A 21,831-nucleotide genomic window follows, 5' to 3' on the forward strand; every position below is an offset into this window, starting at 1 on the left:
CACTGTCAAATAACAGCACCTCAGAGTCTGGATAATGTATTTGACTCGTCAGATAGATCTCAATTTGCAGTGACATGCATTTCCTGATTTTTTTAGTCCTGATAAAATGCCTAACATGTTTTACCCAGCATCACTTATTTTTCCAACCCTCAGCAGTCCCTGACTCATGCCCAGGCGATTAAGTACTCAGAGAGTGACAGACATAATTGATGAGCAACCGCAGCCAAGCTGGTCTCATTCTGCCCAGGCACGGTGCAAGCCGGAGACATGACCGGGGCACCTTAAAAGTCTCATCCTTTTAATTGCGCTCGTACTTTGCCAAACCAAACACTCAAACTCCTTTGGAACTCCTTCAGTGGAGTAATTTATTGGATTGGGGTAAACAAAAAAGGAAGAGGACAGAAAGCCGAGTTCAGGAGGCCAAATGGAAAATTGTGTAGCGTATAATAACTATGGGAAAACTTCCATATCTTACATTAAATCTCTTTTTTTCTTTCTGCCACAAAATGCTGATTGAACCTATACATTTAGCCCCAAGATGATTTTTTAAAAAGCAGCTATATGTAAGATCTAGGTATAGTTTAAAACATTCAAAAAATGAACGAACCCTATCAACAGAGGTTGAAGAAGTAACACCTTTGGCGTTATGTCCAAGATGCCTATGTTTTGTATTGCAGTAATGGGACGGGCCGTCCCCGCTGTAATAATACATCCTGGCCTGAGAGGCGACAGTGAGTCACTGTGGCCTCTAGTGGGCCACAGGAGAGGGTGAAGAAGTTGAGCCGACTGGTGTTCCCTTGTCAAGAAGTATATCCCCACGTTAATGTGTAGGGGGAGAGGAAACATATATCGACGGGGAAACAGCCCTCGACACAACACAGTCAACGGATAAAGCGTAGAAGTTGCAGTCTCAATGAATCAGTTAGTGTGTAAGAAACACAGCGATGGCAGAAGCTCCAGAAAATGACCGTTATCCCCATCACAAGCAGCAAAACGACAGTAAATATCTGTGTGGCTTTCCAACAGTTCTTGGAGAGTAAAAAGATGTGGTTTCATGCTGAACTCAAAGTTTCTTTTAGATTAGTAAGTAACATGTAAAGTTGGCTATTTACCAAAACATATCTTCAGTGTATCTAACACAACGCTAACACTGTAGGCTCACAGCTCCCCATAAACTTTTCAGATGGCATGAATGATTTATTGTTACTGTGGCGTTGCTAAAACTGAGCTAAGTAAGCTATAAAGTAAACTATACACAAACGCCACATGTGAAGATCATAAGAGAGCAGCCTTATTTCGACCGGCTGTATTCTTGCTCTGCTGTACGTTCTGAGTTGCCTTTATTTATGACTGGTGACTGTAAATTGCGGTTGTGTGGACACAGTAGAAGACAGACATTTAAAGGGTGAAATACTGACCCCCACAGGGTTGGATTGGGTGGCTGGACATTATTGGAAATAGCTCATTTAAGAGACTGAGGTCTATCAAATGTTGGTGTTTGTACTGAGAGCAATGATTTTGAAATGTAGTTGAAATTATTTCTAGCAGCAAACACATAGTTCTACTCCTGAAGCCTAATTCATAGCTATAAAATAAACAAATGTGTCTTGTACTCGTCATTAAGTGTAATAAGCACTTTTTCAACACTGGGCGACATAAAAACTAACAAACACAACCCTAGAATACTGTCAGCTTATCATGTCTTTAAGGCTAATTGCTGCAAACAACTGCATTCTTGCACATCCTGCAGACTCAGAGCAAAATGATCATCTCATTGGAGTCAATCATCACAAACTCCTCAGAAACCATATGCTAGATGCTCAACTTTGAGCAAAACCTTGTTCGATTTGGCTCTCTGGCTGTTTTCTGGGCAGGTAGGGTTCACAATGGCTGCCTGCAGTTTCATATCGGTGGTTCGGGTGATGAGAGCCAGGGCACTCAACCTTACTGTGCAGTCCATGTTTGGGCCAGAGAACCAAAACACTGAGTTTTAAAACACCAACACCCTGCTACACTGGTCACAAACTTTTTCAGTCGTCGGTCTGACAGAGTGGGCAAGCTTCCATCTTAATCTGTATTAGAAACTATAACAACTAGGGATGAGGATCATTCATTTTATTGATATTGATACGATTATAAAGACTCCTTAACGGCCTGAGTCTTTATCAATTCCACTATTGATATTTTCCTCTTATTTGGTGGAAACATGAGGCAACATTTTTTTAAACATATTTTTTTTTCTGATTTTAATATTTACTTTAAAAAATCTTGGCATCAGTAGTTTTAATTATGTATTATAAGATGATTAGAGCTCATGTTTGGACATTAGACACATTGTAATTCCATCTCTACTGTCCATTTAAATAGCTGGGAAAACCAATGTCTTACCAAAACAACTGTTTTACTCTAGTTTCTTTCAACTTCGGATTACTATTTTTGACTGACGGGACTTTGGGTGTGTTTACCACTGCTGCTGTGAGAGGATGATGATGGAGACTGTGCAGTCAGTTGACAGTTGAAGGTAATACATTGGGTTTGATTTGATGCATATTGTTGATGTGCTTGGCCGTGGAGGCTGCCTGACCAGATTTCTTCTTTGCTTGGTTTAATGCCTGTTGGCTGGCAATTCCATTATATTAGAAACCTTTATTGTACAATCAATGTATGCAGACCAGTGATTGGATTTAAATGACGTGACTCAACTTGAGACGTAATGTTACGTTATAGGACTCACAGGTCTTGAAAGCTGTAACGATAAGGTCAAATTTTATTGATTTTTGGGTTTTGAAAAAAGCAGAACCAGGTCCTCAATAAAACCGATTTTTGATCCTCATCCCTAATCACAACAATGTGGCTGTCGGTGTAACTGGCATTACAGAGGATTTCAGTGTCACTGATGGCATTACTTCCCCATTACTCACATTGTCTTTTGTCAAAAAAAAAAAAGATCAATCTTAGTAGGGCGACAGACACTATAATTATAACCTGGTTTTACGCTGTACAGCAGCAGAGTTGCCGGAGTCATGTTTCACTTCAAGTCATGAGATCAAGGAGAGCTGACCAAGAAGACGATGGTGTCAAAGCAAAAAGCAAAAGTGCCTATCTGGGAATATTTCTGATTTAAACCCCGTGGTAATATGGAACCTGATAGCGTTCATGATAGAAAAGGAGTTGGTTACATAGCTAGGGAGTTAACGCTGTGCAGCCTATCGCCTGCAGCTCGTCATCATACAGCTCACTGTGGCTACTCCTCCTTATTTCATTGCTCCCTGCAATATTTCAAATATTTCCGCTGTCAAAAAAAGCCAAAAATGACATGTCATGATATGCATACATGGTGGCTGTATGGTGCTAATTTCACTGTCAAACACACTGCATTCCCTAATACACACAATAACGGTCAGTTTTGTGTTGTGCCAGTTAAACGCTTTTATGTGAAGCTGCAGCTTCAGGAAATGTTTGGTTTGCCTTAGCAGTAACTTAATGTAGCCCTGCACATACTGAGCATTGTTGAAGAATAGTTTTTCCTGTATATTGTCTGGTGTAATTGATAACATAGGTGTTGCTACGAGTTTATGAACCGGTGGGCAAATTTCTTCATGTTGGAGTCCTTATAATTAAGCTCCACACGCTCCCGTCCTTTGTTAGCTTACTCTTTATTTTGTAATTCAATGTCAGTCTCTTAGTTAAATTAGTCTGCACCTACATCTTTGGCACACTGTATGTCTATTATTTGAAATGATGCTGAAATGTGCTGTAGAAATAAACTTCCCTTGCCTTAATGTCAAAAAGGAGATGCATTATTACTATTTCTGAAAGAAAAAATACTTGGCCCCTAAAAATAAATATAAAGGTAGAGTTCTGATTTTGTGACCATAACTCTGACCTGAAATATCTGTATAGTGCAGTTAGTAAATGACTGTTTTAAGTAATATTATGCAAAATTAATCAAAATAATGTAAGTTTATATCTATATCACAGCTCCCGCTGTATCCAAATCTCTACAGCTGCAGTTTTTTTTATAAAATTTGTCACATCATACCATTATAAATGAAGTGTTTTGGTGCTACAGAGATGCTTGGGCCTGCACATCAATTATCAGAAATACAGAGTACATGCTTATTTTGTACAGACCACTGCAAAAATCACATCATCATTTCTGAACTTCCTCAGAGAAGATAAAACACAAAAACTGCCATTTCCAGTTATATTGCAATTGAAATATCTGTCAAATGAATGGCAAGATGATTTTAAATTTCTTTTTAATATTGTGGAGCCCTACTCTGTGTCAAGTTATTTTTTCTTTTACTCGAAATGTGATTTCTGATTTTCACATCTAATTTTTATTGTAATTTTGTGGCTTTTTTGTGGTTCTCTGTCCTATGTTGTGTGCCTGTAACTCATTGTTATTGCTGGTATTGCTGCCTCTCTTGGCCAGGAAACGCTGGAAAATGAGGCTTTGCTGGTTAAATAAAGGATAAATAAATACATTTTTAATAACAATACAGCAGCACTGTGGCAGAGCACATCCAGTGTAGACACTGGGAGGGAAGTGCAACTGCTGCTGCTGTGCTTCTTTCAGTGCCGTGCCAAAAAGGAAGGTGTACAACTGCAGCCAATTTTTGGATCACATAAAGCTTCAAAACTCATCACATCATAAGCAAATGTGTAACAAACACACATCCTGTGTTGTTTTCATGCTTCTGTATGCACTGTGATGGCACATATTAAAGTTTGTACTCAGCCTCTGGCTGTTTGCATGTTCTGGGATCAAATCTAACATCTGACCTAACTAATTGATTTTTTTTCTCTTACATTACAGACTTTCCACACTGGGTAATATCTTCCCACGCCCGGTGCTAGACTCGCAGTAATGATATATGAAGCCAAGTGCACTCACCGTCCTCCCGAGACTTCTGAATGAAAGCATCGACACCACTCTCTCCGTAGTTTCCCTCTGAGGCCACTGTGGAGACGTAGTTCCAGCGCATGGCCTTGACAATGTCCACCATGGCCTGGGCCTGATAGGTGTCTGGAGGCACCACACGTGAGAAAAAGTCGTAGCGGGTGTTGTCGCTGAGCTCTGGAGCTGTGGAGGCGTAGCTCACCTGGGGGATCTGCATAGGAAAGAATATTGATGTTGTTATGAGCTTCCAAGTTGGAAGGAGTGAAGAATATTATGGCAAAGCAAGTTTATTTGTGTTGCGCTTTTCAAAAACAAGGCAGTTTAAAGTGCTTACATAAGACATAAAAGGCATTAAGACAAGATATAAAAGAAACATAAAGCAATATAAAAAGACAATATTAAAGCACACAAAAATAAAACTGATGAAAATAGGATCAGATAGAAAAAGACAGATTAAACAGGGGAATACAAATTACAGTGCAGAGCAAGATATGAGTAAATGGTCCCACATTTAATTTAATAAAAACAAGTGGCAAACAAAAAGAAGACTTAAATAACTTAGATTTGTTTCACTTCAAGTTTTCTGGGACTTTGTCTCAGATATGTGGAGCATAAAAACTGATCACTGCTTCTCCGTGTTTAATTTGGACTCTGGGGACAGAAAGCGGGCCTGTCCCAGTCCAGAAGAGAGATCTGAACAGTTCATAACGCAGCACATTAGAAATGTATTTTGGCCCTGAAACATTCAGAGCTCTGTACTGTGTTGTTTTAAAGTCCATTCTTTGACAAATAAGAATCCAGAGTAAAGATCTGAGAAATGTGCCATGAGTCATCCACTTTGCTGGTGTTATTGAGACAGCCGCAGCTGTGTCAGTGAGACTTGTAAAGACATCATTGCAGAAGTGAAGATTAAGATGCTGGTTTGTGGTCTTTAACATTGGCGACTGAAGCTGAGCTCTGACTTTATATTGCTCTTAATTGCAAGAATTTCTATTTTATTTTTGACAAAGGAAATATGACACAAGTGAAAGAAGAGGAAATAATACATTTTTAGATGCAACCCAACGTGGACGTGGTAAATTCTGCATTGATTCACAAACATCAGAAATAAGTTTTTTAAATTTTAGTTATTAAATTGGGATGTTGATGGAACGAAAAAAGGCGGAACTCAACTGCAAAGGTGAAGCAGTCCCTGGACTGTCTACAGTGCAATCACTAATGTGGCATCTCTTGGTTTTATTTTTGTTGGTCATATTTTGTATTAAGTCTCAAATTTAGGAATTTTTGGCTACTCCTGTAAAAGCTACTATAATTTTGGATACTTTCTATATATTAACAGATATCAGTTTTTAAAATATGTGTAAATTTTTTTCATCTAAAGAATTATACGTTCATTGATCTTTGAAAGACTGTACTTGCATTATTATGTGATGTCATCATTATATTAGCGGCATAAACGGGTCTCAAATCGACAAAAACATTGTTTATTGCAATTTTTTTCCAGGAGTACGTCGTCCAACAAACAGTTCTCCCTACAGGCAAGCTGCCTTTTGTGAAGATGAAATACAGAATAGAGATGAGCTGTAGGGAGAAAATTAAGAGACTGGCACATATCAAAGGTACGTTACATCAACAGCTATCCAGCAGAGAACAAATCCACGGAGCAATACTGAAACAATTAATTCCAGTACAAACAAAATTCCATGACATTTTCAAAACTTTTGACAAAATTTTCTAATTCCTTGACTTTACCAGGCCTGGAATGACTTTTCCAAATTTATCATGACCATGGGAACCCTGGGTTTGGCACACGGTATACAGGAGCAAGAGACTGAAAACTGCACCTCTTTTTCTGTTCAGTCAATCCAGAACTGATTTGTAATTAAATCCAACATCTTAGACTCAAATCAAATTGTGAGGTTCCTAAAGATTCTCACCCCCTAAAGCAAAATAAAAAATTAAAGCCAGTTTTTCAGTGAAAAGTCTGACAGCATCCAACAAGCTCCTTTCCTTTTGAAACTCAAAACAAAGCTACTGATCCTGAACCCCCATCGAGCCTTTAAATATGCAGCCTCAGTGCTCCCTCATGCTGCAGCGGGCTGCACAGTTCACAAGCTGAGGCGATGTCAGACTCATGAGTAGGGGTCACTTGCTAAACATAAACACATCTTAGCATGCCATGTTGTACACAACACAGAGTGTGCTTTCTTAGCTGTAAAGCATCTTACACAGATAAAAAAAAGAAAAGATCTACTGCTACAGGGTACAGAGTAGTAGCTTTTATAATAGTAACGCTTTGTAAATGCAAGAACTTGCATCATGGCAGGCTTCTGTTGCTCCCTCTGCTGCAAAGATTTTACTGATGCGTGTGCTGGAGAACGAAAAACATTACATAAGAAACTTAAATATAAAAATAAATGGGTCAACTCCAGCACAAAGCTGTCTTGAGTGGCCATAATTTTAGATTTTCTGGTGGTGGTGGTTGTTGTGCTTCAACACAGGGGGTTGTTTTCGTGGGATTGCACTGTGTCAGTTTTTGTAATAGGTAAACTGTGTTCGTGTAAATGGGATTTTTTCATCCCTATGGCACACAATGATTCACCAAACAGACGGCCGGGGTGTTTCCTAGTAATGATACACAGTGTGCCTTTTGATGAGGATCTGTCGTCATGTTCTTGTGTCTCAAAATGAGGAGAAGGTGCACTCAGTGAAACATGATCCTAATGAAAAACAGCCCTGTTTTCCCTCTAGATGCCTCTTTGCCACATGGCATGCGACATTTCATTATCACAGACAGCAGACCTGTAGGCTGGGACACACTCACACACACACACACACACACACACACACACACACACACACACACACACACACACACACACACACACACACACACACACACACACACACACACAGATAACCCTTGATATTAAACATCTGACTTGAAGGCAACGTCCTCCCACCAAGATGAACACCACTGTGGCCCAGCTCTCTTATTTGAGTAAAAATATATATATAAATAAATATATAAAAACTGAACTGGAGTTTTATCTTGACTGGCCCTTTGCCACAGATTGCCTGTGATACAGAACATGAACAAAGAGAGAATACAGACCAGAAAAGAAGAAAAATGTTTAGCTGATTATTTAATAAATGAACTTGGTGATACTAATGAGTATCCATATGTATTATATTTGTAAGTGTTGCTGTTCTACACAGTACATTTGGAGACCTGCATATTAAGGGACCATTAGAGATTTTCACTATTTTAACACTACAATATTAAAACATTGCTAAAAGGGGGTAGTTTTTCATCCACGAGCCATGTATATGCCTTCAATGGCCAGGCATCATTATTTACAGGTCTATTATACCGAGGAAGTGTACAAGGCATAATAGTCAAAATTCATTTAATATTAACAGATATAAAAAATAAATATAAAAACGTATGTGATGCTGAGCAAAACACCACAAATCGACACATTTAGAGCAATGTGACTGTAGGGGGGTTTCTATTACAGATTAGCGCAAAACTTAAGCTGTATTTTTAAAATTTTGATAAAACACAATTTGAGAGATGACTGCGTTTTCATTACGTGATATTACGCGACTTCTCTCGTGATGTTACGCAACTTCTCTCTCGATAACATTCCAAGAAGCATGCCGATGGATGTTCAAAACATTAGCAGGTTTATTGCAGCCACTGCACCAGCCGTCATTATTTCCAATGGAAGGTGACATAGGGTTGTTGAGTAAGTGATTATCGAAAGGCAAGCCCCTCATACGTGGGAGCGTCGACGTATGAGGCATTTCTGGGAGGTGATTGTGGATTACAAGCTTCCAGATGTTTTTTGAGTTATGTGATGCAATAAGTCCTCTTGTAGCACCTGCTGCATCATGCACAAGGGAGACAGTTCCTACCGACAAATGCATAGCCATAGCATCATGTGACCTAAAAACGGGAAAAAAGTGTTTCCATAGCAGTTTTGCAGGAGTTTTTTTTTCGAAATTTAGGTGCTTCCATCATATTCGCAGTTTCAATTTGCACAATTTGAGGGTTAATGGGAACCCGCCTACTGACAGCTATGGAAAATGAACTTGATGTTATGTAACATTACATGGAAGGTTATCCACAGAAAATATCATAAAAAATTCATCACACACAAGAAAATATTCCATGACTTTTCCAAAGTTTACATGATTTTGAGCCATTCCATGACTTTTCCAGTCCTGGCAAACATGAATATTGCCCAGCCCTATTTCATACTTCATACTTCAGAGGTAGACTCTGGAAGGAAAAGTGCTGCTTTCTTAGACCGATTACATAAAAATAGACTTGATTTCCATCTTTGTTTGGTACATGGGGTTTGTTTGTGGTATTTGCAGTCACTCCCGGCACAGCTATCCAAGCTTCCCCAGCTTGGTTTGAGATGTATTCATGAAGACAGGTTAGAGGCCAGAGTCCCCGAGGTATTCACTTCAGTACCAGGACCTGAAGATGATTCCCTGAGAGAGCCACAGCAGGGGGAACAACACGAAATAATGATATAGAAAACATAATACTGGAACTCAGTGTATTCATGGACTGGTATTAGTTAACAAAACATGTGGCTGATTGAGATTATTTATGGAATAAAAAGAAGAAAACTTAATCTATCTAAAAGGCTCCTTGAGAAGTATTTTGACTACACCTGGGTCTCTTTTTTTCAGTGGCATTTCTAATAATTGCAAAGTTTCTCTGTCCTTGCGATTCAAGTTGTTGTTTTATTAAGTTATTTCAATTAAAAATGGCTCTAAAAATTAATGACTTTTTTTTAGGTGTGTTTCTCTCCTATGTATCCAGCTTCCCCCCTCCTTTATTAAGTATGACATAGACCCACACCAAATGATCATGCCTTTCTTCAAATACTATTGACAGAAACCTGGTCCAGTGGCTTTATGAATGTGGGATAACTCTTAAATATGCACAGCATAATGCATTCATTAAGGTTTAGAGCATCTTGTTTTTTACCTTGCATCTGAAATAGCCGAAAAGGTTGTTATTTGGAGAGCTTTCAACAGAAAATGAATCATTGGTAAGAGGGAGCGGGTGTCGTTTCCCTGCCTGGCATGTGACTTTCTACGCTATTGACACCCAACACGTTCTCTGCTGAGAACCCAGCAGAGTGCAGAGCTGTTTAATTGTTCTGACTCTTAGCAGGTACAAACTGGGGCCAAAAATAGCAGATTTCTGTAACACTGTGTCAGCTGCTGTGAAGGTGACAGGTTGCTGTTTACTGAGAGAGATTTTAAAATTTGCCATCTTGACCAAAATATGGGATGATCTCACTTCTCAACCCGGGTTTGTGCATGCGGAAGAAAAAGAACAACTACAACCTAATATACCCATATACAATAATTCAGTTCTAAAAAACTACTTGAGTATCATCATTTTTTTTACATGCTTATGCTATGTTGCTATGTTTTCTTTCTTTTTTGTTTTTGTTTTTTGTTGTTGTTTGAAATGCTCTATCTATTGTACAGTGTCATTGAGTGTGTGAAAAGCGCTTTATAAATAAAATGCATTATTATTATTTTTATTATATCATATCATCAATTATCTGTTAAGGAGCAACTGTGATTGTCATTGCAGTTAGAATAACTGTTCTACCTTAACAGCCCACCTTAAATGAGCTCTGTCAGGTTCCAACAGTGTCCCACTAACAAGTCCCAAAACCTGGAAATAAAATAGCATTCGAGCACCTCCGGTTCCCTCGTCTCAAAGTCAAAGGGTTTTTTCTAATGAGTTTTTGGTAAGAAGCTTCAGGGTCCCTACAGCTTAAGGGGAAGTAGATTTAAGACTTTTAAAGACTTGTTATTGCCACTCAAAGAAAAGTTGGGATCCATTTTCCAGGAACCAAAACTGAGGGAAAAACATACATAACCAACGTTAATTTTTTAACAGGGACAACTTATTTTGGTCAACTGAAAAGGTTACATGATCCACTTCAAATGCTTTTTCATTAAAATTGGATGTGGTAAATCTATCTGAGTGTTGTTGGTTCCTTTATCCTGATCTGCCTGACATTAAATTCAGAAAATTATTTTAAAAAATAGATATTACCTTTTATTTTGAGATATTATGATGTAATGTAAGAAAAAGGATTTATAAAATCCTTCTCCCAATGTCACATTTTTAAGACTTTTGAAAGATTGATTTAGGACACTTTTAATGCCAATTAAGGCATTAGGTTAACAAACTGAATGCCTTTTGAATGTTTTAAGGATCTGCAGGAACCCTGAGCCTTAACTAAGGCCTGAGATTAACATAAACTGAAGAGACTTTCATTTTTTGTTCTACGACGTAAAATGTCAGCAATCACCCCACTCCCAAATTTTGAAGCTTTTACACGCCTTAAAATAAAGGTGGTTCCTAAAAAATGGCTAAATGAGACTACAGAACGTCATCACACCAAACCACGCCAAACATGGCTTTACAGCCACGTTGTGGTGGCAACATTAAATCATGTGACCGAAGTGTAGTTCCTTTATGACCGACATTAGTTTTTACTACTCGTGATAGCATCTAGGTCTCAAAAATCCTAATGTTGGAGTTAACTTGTGAAGATTATTTTGCTGAACAAAAGGTGTACGTAAATGATTACATAAATGTTTGTTCACCACAGAATATTTTCTGCAATAAACCAAAGTCCAATGGAAAAACTCCATGGGCTTTTTTGAAAAGGGAACCACAGCTAAGCGAACTTCAGCGTTCGCCTACAGAAAAACATCATCCCTGAGGCACTCTATGGGGGGGCACTTCGCTCGCTTACATCACAGCTAACCCCCTTCACACTCATCTGCAGTTGGCGAACGAAACATGGGAGCATGGCTTGGGTATTGATAAGTTGTAGCATTTATTCACTGATTAAAAGTCTAAACTGTACACTCATTGCACTGCTTTATTTAACTTCATACTCTCTACTCCAGTTGCCACTTGCTACTCATAAAATCTGGCAATGGAGCAACGAAATCTGCGCTGTAATTCCATCCGTTAGGTACCAGACATATATGAACTGGTACCATATTACAGGGTTTCAGTACCCTACTCTGCGTACTATGTAATTCAGTACACTCGTGAAAATTGCACTTTCTAAACATCAGCTTGTGAGCATGCTGATGTTAGACAAAGATGTATGTGACATGATGTTACACAATGAGTTTGCCTGTGGTTTGCATTTTCGAACAGCCACGGTAATGCTATTGCTACAGATGTGGCAACAAAAGAAAAAAAACTTCAGAGGTTCAACATGTTTTCTGATCCTGACAGAGCTGGGGGTGACATGGTTGACACGGTTACCATGGTTATAATGCTCCAATTGGCAAAGAGGTTCTCAGGAAGTGGTGTGATAATTACAGCTCAGTGCATCCGAAAAGATACAAATTACTGTTATGTACACAAAAGTATGCTTAACAATGGTGCAAGTGTTAGGTATGTAGTAAATAGTATGCAATTTCAGATGCAGCTAGGGACTTTTGCTCTAACAGCGCTGGCCCAGCTGTTTCTCTGAATAATACAGTAAGACACACTCACACAGCAGAGGGGACCTGCTTTCTCTCGAGCTGCACCCGATCAGGCTTGCTGTTTTTTGATTTAACACAACACTCCTAACCTCAGCTCCGGTCGGTGATGTTCGTCCCTGGATGACTGGTGGAGGCTGCACAACCATCGGCCACTGTGGTAGAGTGAGTTAGATTCTGAATGAATGATCAGCAGTCAAAAAAAGCACGGTTGTACATGCGAGCAGTGATTGGATTTAAATCAGGTTACTCAATTCGACAGGTAATGTTACGTCTTAGGACCCATGGGACTTGACTGCAGTATCGATAAACTAAAATATTATAAATTTTCGGGTTTTGAGAAAGCGGAACCGGGTCCTCAATAGAACCAGGGTTTCGATACCCATCCCTACTCACGAACTACAACAGCTGTCAATAAACAACATGGCTGTGAACAGATGCCTCCCTGAAGATGTAATACAGGACTGTCAGCGCCTACTCATTTTGAAAAAGCCACAACAAACTGGGAAAACACCAAAACTTATGTCATCACTCACTCCAACCAAAGGTTTAACTTCACTCACTCACAGACAGACTTTCGCATTTACAGAGCTGGCCTCGCACGCTCATGCTGAGGTCCAGCCAAAGAGCTCTTACTGCAGCACCTGTCTCAGCTTGTTATTGCATTTAGGTTTTGAGACTCTACTTAGATTCAGTGTAACACAAATACCTCCAGACAACATAACAGTCTATTCCCTAAATCTATATGGAGATGCATTAATATTTAGGTGAACAGTTCAGTGTATCAGTCCCATCTGGTCTTGTCAGCTCACTCTGAAATGCCTGATTTCCAATTAAAATTTTGCCCTCTTGATATCAAGACCTTTAATAGTAACATTTTAAAATGTCCTAAGATCACCTGAGGTCCTAAAGCCTCTCTGAAAATGATAATTTGGCATAGAAATATTGTGTTGCACGCCTTCAGGTTTTACCGCACCATTTAAGACTTTTTAGTGACTGCCTGGCGCCACATTTATCTCAACTGTTGTTTGCTTTGTTGAGCATCCTGTTGAGATGAGGAGCAACTTAATGATGATAATGTTGGGACCCGAGGTGTAGGTGCAGCATTTTTTCCGTGCCGGCATGCAAAGTAGCTGACTATATTTGCATCTGTAATTCAGACACCTGACAGATCCTTGCAACCTGCAGTGCAGTCCAAATGCAGAGCATATGCTTCAATCAAGTTGTATATGGAAAACATGGATGGGTAAACACAGCTTATCCTTGCTTGTTGGCAATCTCTTTTCGCCACAGAAGAATACAGTTTTCAACATAGCATGAGCAACGCCACGCTGTTTCTTCATGACTCACTATACTAAAAACTAATAACAATAACAATTTCTTTAATCTAAAATAAGCTACATAAGAATTCCAAAACAAAACAAATCCTGTTCTCCTTTCTCACAAAGATGTTAAGAAGAAAAAAACGACATTTACATTGTGATTTAAGCTGAAACGATAAATACTTAAATGTGTATTTAAGGACCAATGTGCACACGCCTGCGATACAAAATCCTGCCAGTGGTTTCACTCTATCCAACGGACAGTGAAGAATGTGAAGAAACAAAGCACTGCAGCTTTGCCAATGTTTTACATGCAAGGAAATGCATTCAACATGGTTGTGAGGAAACAATGCGTAAATAATGTGTAACACAGGTTTTGTAGCGAAAAACAATCAAGACACCGTTAATAATTGATAACTGTTGAAGGACAATGCAGAAGTTCCCAAGCAGAGGCTCTGGAAACTTTTTTTTTAATTATGTTTTTTGACATTTTTTTGTCTAAATGATTGAAGGTCCACTGTGTAGGATTTAAGGGGATATATTGGCAGAAATGGATTACAGTATAATAATATTATTTTCTTTGGTGTTATCGCCGTAAAATAAGAATTGCTGTGTTTTCAGTAACAGAACGAGCCATTTTATCTGCTGCAGGTGCTCGACTGGAGATCGTCATGACAACAAACCAAACACTGGCTCTACATAGGGCATCTCATGTTTTAGCATCAGCCACCGTGGTAAGGAGCCATCAGCAATGAGCAGTGCTGGAGTGACACTGATGTGAGACCGCTTTATTCAGTGTTTTTAGCTGTTTAAATCACCTCTTCCATTTGTTACGGAAAGGAAAAGACCACTGCAGATAATTCAACTTACAATGAAAACCTCCTGAACATCAGTTTTCACAGGAAAAAAAGGTGATCACATATTAAAACGAACAGCATCGATAATACATGATTGATAATGTGAAACAGCTTTTTTTAAAGTGCTTGTAGTGGTTTGAGGTAATGGGTCTATTTGTTTTGGAGAGGAAGAGACCTCTGCAGATAATTCAGCTCACGATAAAAACGTCTGGATCACAAAAAGGTCAGCACACATCAACTTAGCAGAGAAAAGGGGTTAGCAGCATGCTAAACAGTGTTGAAGTTACACTGATTTGGGCGGTGAAACTGCTTTATTTCATGTTTTTAACAGTTTTAATAACGTGGTCGGTTTATTTTGAAAAGGAGGAGACCTCTGCGGGTGATTTAGCTCCCAGTAAAAACGTCCTGCACAAAGAACACTCAATGAATTCTAACCAGGAGACGTTTTTGTGTTCTTTATATTCTGTTTTTTCATTTTATATTTTTAAATTGCTTCTATATTTTTATCTCTTATACTACCTAAATTCAATATTCTTCCTTTATGTTAATTGTTTTGCACCAAAACACCAAGTCAAATTCCTTGTACATGTAAATGTGTTTTGCAATAAAACCGGATTCTGATTCTGATTTCAGCTGGTTGCAATCTGCCATTCACAGCTAGATGCCACCAAATCTCCCTAAATCTTAATGACTTCACTTTTAATTGATTTTTTGAGAGAAAGTAATCTACAAATCAGTCGACAAGGAAAATAATTGTTTGTTGCAGCCCTTAGTGAAACTGACACAGCTCACCATGTTTCTAAACTGAGTTCACACTGCTGAAATGTCTTCTTGCAGAATAAAAACATATTTCTGTCTTGAGGACAGGAAAATGTCTGTGCTTGACTATGGAGATATCTTTAATTCTTGTGCTGCTGGCTCTACCTCAGAACAGCTCCATGCAGTTAATCATTGTGTTTCGTGTTTCATTACAGGAGACAAACACGGCACTCGTCAGTGTGTGCTATATAAAAAAAATCAGGCTGGTCCCCACTATCAACATGAAGAGAACTACTTTCCATCATCTTTATTTATGAAGGTCCCCTGCATAAAGCTGCCGCAGTACATTACATTTCTTTTCAAATTTAAAACCACTGCTCACCAAACCAGATCTCAGGACTGTTTAACTCTCGTTACCCTCTCGGGTAAATACTGAACTCTGGAAGACTGCTTTGCACCTTATAAATGAAATGAATTACGGAGGATTTTAAAACTTGTATGTCTCACCCCACTGACCGATTTTCAATTTTTAACACAGAATGTGTTAAGTAACGTCTGCGATTGTACCTGATGTTGTGTGTGCTTTTGTTATGTCCAGCTATATTTGTTTTTTTTCTCTCTCTCAGCTGTTGTCTTGCAGTCTGAACCCAGATTAAATACATTCTAAGTAGAGATGTGTGTTTACATGCCTTTAAGTATTTTATCAGAGTAAACAGTTTTTGACTTGCACAAATCAGGTATCTTCGGGTATTGGACACTTAATTTTAATGCTTTTTAAGACCTTTACAAGATTATATTTCAGCAAATTCAAAGGGATACTTGGCAAATTTTTAACCATCTTTGTATGAAACAATGTTGGTAGTATGTGCAGATGGACTGTGGGAAACTTTAAATCATGTAACCAATGCCTAAATTTAAGACAGTTCTGAACGAATCATCGTTTTATTATTCAAGCGTTGCAGGCAAATGTAAGCATCTATGCATCTGGTGCGGAGGTGCAGAGGTTTTGTTCATATTAATATGATTTTTGGAGTGAGTTAGGATAATCCCCATATTTTCAGCGTGACTCAATTAACAAAAACAAATTTAAAGATGGAAAAGGCAATTAGATCAAATGTTTGTGAGAATTAAAACATAAATTCATATTTAACAAATTAAAATATTATATATTATATTAATATTTTTGTGAATGAATGAATGAAGACATTTTAAGGACATGCAAACACCCTGGCAAAATGGATACTTGTTATTCTCATTTTGGCCATAATTGTGCAACACTATGTAATATTAGATTTGAATTATTTTTATTTTTCATTACTCAACATAAGGATTGCCAAAGCCTGCCCCAGGGGCCAATTGTGGCCCTCAGACAGATTTTAAACAGCCTGTGGCTTTAAATATACTACATGTGGCCTGCCACACAATATGGCTTAATAAAGCAAGATCACTTTGCATTTTTTCCATTTTTTCACGCTCTTGGCAGGACTATCATACAGTTGTAGAAATCCACCAAATAAGAACTGCACAGGCAGAACAAGTGTTTTCTTAAAGAGATGATAAACAAACAAACAAACAAACAAACAAACAAAGAGGCGTAACAGCATCAACAGCGAGCACCACCGCTTTCAGCAGTGATGGAAAGGTGAATGCCTTTTCAATGGAAGATGAAATAGTTGCGTTTGTCTTATTTTTTTTTTTCCATGAGCCACATACCGCAAGAATCAGCTGGCCCTCAAGTTTTTTAACATTATCTAATCTGGCCACCACTCAAAAAACTTTGGACACCCCTGCTCAACATGTTTTTGCTTCATGATAAGCATCTCTTTGTGACAAAGTGGTAACACAATGAAAATTAGCCTTAAATTTGCTTAGAGGCAAACTGCCCCCAGCTTCTCCATCAGATTAGCATATAATTTCCATACAGTAACATAAAAACATATTGGGAAACACACAGACACGTTTTAACCCAGAGTCCAGTGCCGGAGGTGATTTCACCAACATCATCAGCATTCAGCAGCTCTGCCTGCTGTCTTTAGACAAGTGTAAATGTAGAAACAAACAGCCATGATAATTGTACACTAAAACATCTGCCAGGCTCCACCGTCTAAACAGTTCAAGGTCTGCTTTTGCACTCCATGAACAGTGGGTTTTGGCTTTGTTTTGCTCTGTTTTGCTCTGTGTCGGAGAGCGACCAAACAGAGCTCGCGCTGCAAAAAGCTCCTCACTCTCTCTCACACAGCAGGAGCTTTGTGTGCTGGCTGCAGTACAGCAAAGGCTGCATTATACCTAAGTGTCAGTGGGCAAAACGGCAGTGTACTCAGTATATTCAGGCAGAGATAATGCCTGTTGTTTTCTGCTACAGCTTCATGCAAATTAAATTTAGTGAAATTACTGTATCTAATTTATGTGGTTTAACTATATAATGGCCACTTACTATGGGAATAGAATCGGCAATGAAAACAACTATAATGTTTTGTTTCAAAGCAACATCTGCACAGATGCAGACAAAAGAGAGACGCTGAATTATTTCATTCACATCGCTCCTTAATTCAATTGAAGGGCCTGAAGAGAAATTTGGTTCTGGACAGTGGCTGCAAACATAAAGAGGAGTCATTTAAATTTTGCAGTGAGGGATGCGTCTGAACTCTTTGAGTCAAACGCACCACTTCAGTATCCAGGTTTTCTCCTTAATTGCTATCAGCTGCTGTTGACACTGAGGGGAGATTAAAGTTTCACTTTGTTACTGTCAGGGTAAGTGGAGCAGCAAATAGCTGAGCCTCCTGAATAGAAAACCAATTCCTGCATAATGATATAACAAAACAGATTCTCACTACTCTGGGAATGAACAACGAAGCACCAAACACAATGGGGACATTTGGCTATGATTCAGGCCGATGCAACAATATAAAGCGCCTGTATAGTAGTGGAAATAAAATCATTATAGCCATTATTTTCTCGGACTTTCTCAAAGGTGGCACCTCATTTCTTCTGCGCCTCATGTTTGTGCGTTTATTTTGATGCACTGCAGAGTTATAATGGGTTTAGGTCAACAGTTAATTGAGCTAAAATTGTAAACTGTGGGCCTAAATAATGCCGCCTGATTCCAGAGCGGTCAGACAGCAGTGTGGCCATACCGTCCACTGTCAAATGTTCAGCCCCAAGAGACTGCCGATAAAATCTCTGAGCATGCTTTAGACCTTTTCATAATATTTCCATCTCTCAGATCTGACCTTTAATATTTTGACATTCGATTGAATTGAGAGTAGAAGGCAAAGCCAATAACATTGAGCTCGTCCTGCTTTGTCTTCCACTGAGACCGACATCAGTCCTGCTTCAATCATGCAGATCACTCTGGGGAACCAAAGTCTCTCAGCTGCAGACTTCAGCTCTACTGAAGTGATGGTAACTCTCCAGTTCAAAAGGGATTTGTGAACTGAGCTGAACCTGCTGCTGATGTGACCGTTAAGGATGAGGCACGATGAGGAGGAGGTTGCCTCGAGATGTTTGTCCTCAAACCTGGAACAACCCCCATCTCACTCAGTGATATCAGAATTTCTAAAACATTCTCCAGCAGAAATATACACCCAACGAAAATCAATTCACGCTAGATTAAAAGACTCAGCGAGAAGAGAGAAATTACTGTGGTTTTCTCCACATAATCACTTTTTATCTTTTTGCATAAGATAACTGGTCAAATGAAAGCATATCTGAGGATGGAAATATGAGGAGAACAAGGTAACTGAAATGCAAACGACAGTGGAAAAATTTCACGGAGTGCATTTACTCAAGTAAAGTACTGAGGTAAAATGTTTTGAGTAGTGGTACTTTGGTTGAGTATTTCTATTTTATGCTACTTTATGCCTCTACTCTATTAAATTCTGGGAGCCAATATTGTACTTTTAATTCACTAGATTTATTCAATAACTTCAGTTACTTTGCAAATTCAGATTATTATTACAAAATCTAAATCAACCAATCATTTTGTGTACTGGATTAAGCTACTCAGCAGTTTGTAAAGTTGGAATGAAAGTTACCCCACCTTTACCGGCACATTAGCGATACTTATAAATAAATGTATTACTAATAATAATGCAGCTTTATTAGCCTGTATGCTGTATATTACTCAAAAATGGGCCATTCCAAATAATGATTTGGTACTTCAAGTATTTCTCAATGCCAATACTTATGTGCTTCTACTCAAAGGAATATTTCAAGCCGCAAATGGCCATTTGTACATGATTACTCACCAGTGTAAAAAAAAAAAAAACATACTGAGAGAAACTTTGTATTTGTCAAATGCCTTCACAGAGAACCAAGAATCCAAAAACTGAAAAAAATTGTGTTGATTGGAAGTCATAAGCCGTATTTGCACAGGACTAGTATTATGTGAGGGCCCTAGTAATGTGTAGTGATTGTGGAGGACGTCTGTGATTTTAATTCTGTGCCAATCAGCCATGTCCATAATTTGAAAAGTAAAATATCCATGGCAAATTACCTACCATATTTCAGCAGTCACAGAGGTCATGGGAAAATATTAGTCCTGTGCAAATCTGCATATCTGTGATTTGCTGGTGATTTGGGGTTGTTTGAAAGTTTTTTTTGTTTGTTTGTTTTCCTTCGTCATGAAACACCTTGGACTTTAACTGGACTCTGCGTTCTGAGCGTGCTCCGAGTCACCGCGCCAGCCTCCCTCAGTAGTTAGGGATAGGGACTGTTCTTTATTTGTGAGGAGGGGGTTCTGCAAAACAGGTCAGGCATTTAAAAAAATGTAAGCATTGAGGAGGGACTTGTGGTTTTTTTTTTTTTTTGGCTTAGGTGAGTGACATACAACTTTAAAAGGTAGTATTTTGTATCTGCATTTTAAATGTAAACGCCACACCCCAACCACCCCCCTCCTCTGAAAAATAAAATACAGTGTCACAACACCAGCATGGCCGATATACTGCTGTTGTCAGTAAATCTGAGTAAAATACAGACATTGCTTATCCCATCTGAATGCGCCGCGTGAAACACAGGCGACGGGGGGATGTTCTAAATTACATGAGGTCCCTATGTAATACTAGTCCAGTGTGAATAGGGCTATAGTCCCTTTTAACAACTGCAATACTATGTCAAACCATCTTTTCACAACTTGTGCAGTATAATTCTCATTTATCCAGTTGTACGCTCAGCACTTTACAAACAGCCCTTTCTGATGGGAACTGAAGTAGAAATAAAACTTACCTATGCTTTCTTCAAAGCCAGACTCCACTGACAAAAACAGAAACACAGGAAATGCTGATCTGCCGCTGCCTCGACAAGTTAGTTTCTTGGTGTTATTGTTTGATTTTGGTCTTTTGAAGGGATAGTTTGGATAAACCAAAGTCACAGAATAACATAAACTAACTGATCAAGGTAGTGGAAGAACAGCAGCTCCTGTGCTCAGGGAGGTAACATTTTGGCTTTTGCCAATGAATTCTGGCTTTGAAGAAAGTAAAAATAAGTTTCATTTTCCATTCAGTTTCACATCAGAGAGAGCTGTCTATTGAGGGAGTACTGAGCATACGACCAGATAAATGAGACTTGGATTATACTGCACAAGTTGTAAAAAGATGGAAAAGATGAAAAAAAACTGCACAGTCGTGTGAAAGTTTGCAAACAGATTTTTTGGTAAAGTTTTGCTGTTGTTAAACGCAATCGCCTATAACTTCAATTCATCAAGAATTTTCTCGGTTTTTGGTTCACTGAAGGAATACAAGAAAATCAACTGAACACACGGTGAGTAACTGATATACAAACAGTCATTTTGGGGGTGAGTACGATTTCAAGTGCAGGACTGTTTACTGGTGACTGTTTTTACACGTAGTTATTGCTGCTTTTACTCAAGTAAAATACCCAAGTACACTGAAAAAATATGAGCTTGACTATCACAGATGAGTAACCCAGATAGTTACAGTAAAACGCTACTTCGGTGTGTGGGTGTTTGTGTGCTTGCCTGTTTTCTGTTGGACTATCCAGATATTGATCTCTATGTCGCACTTCTCCTTTGCATGCTCAGATCAGCTCTGCAAGATGTCATCCCTTTGATTTAGCCCAGAATTGATGAGACAAATGACCTTAGTGTTACTGACGGAGCTCTGTGTTTGACCTGAGATTGATTAAAAATAAATGTTACTCACATTAGCCTGCAAACTGAAAACATTGGCTGATTTGAAGCTATTCTTAGTCATACACATTGCTTCAGTATTTGATTGAGCCTCTTGGATTAACTCCAGCAATTTCTTGGAAAAGTTCCTGCAGGAAAATCGGCTTTGTGCTGCAGGAAAAGCTGAACTTGGAGAACTTAAAAATGTTATTTAAACCTGTGGCAGAACCTCACAGACCCCTTAATGAGCTGTTCAATTCTTCCGCCACATGAAGAAGGAAGTCAATTAACCCCCACAATAAT

At 38.7% G+C, this 21,831-nt stretch overlaps 1 protein-coding gene across 1 annotated transcript in view; it reads right to left on the bottom strand.

The window, feature by feature from the left end:
* The window catches only part of LOC121949544 (metabotropic glutamate receptor 4-like), a 240,766-nt gene that overhangs the window by 113,024 nt on the left and 105,911 nt on the right, over nt 1-21,831 (bottom strand). Inside the window, exon 3 of the mRNA XM_042495264.2 lies at nt 4,901-5,117. Coding sequence (XP_042351198.1) covers nt 4,901-5,117 — 217 coding nt within the window. The remainder of the gene's footprint in view (nt 1-4,900; nt 5,118-21,831) is intronic.

The sequence above is a fragment of the Plectropomus leopardus genome, chromosome 2 (assembly GCF_026936395.1).
Source record: "Plectropomus leopardus strain MGB_pleo_1.0 chromosome 2, ASM2693639v1, whole genome shotgun sequence".
Taxonomy (NCBI): domain Eukaryota; kingdom Metazoa; phylum Chordata; class Actinopteri; order Perciformes; family Serranidae; genus Plectropomus; species Plectropomus leopardus.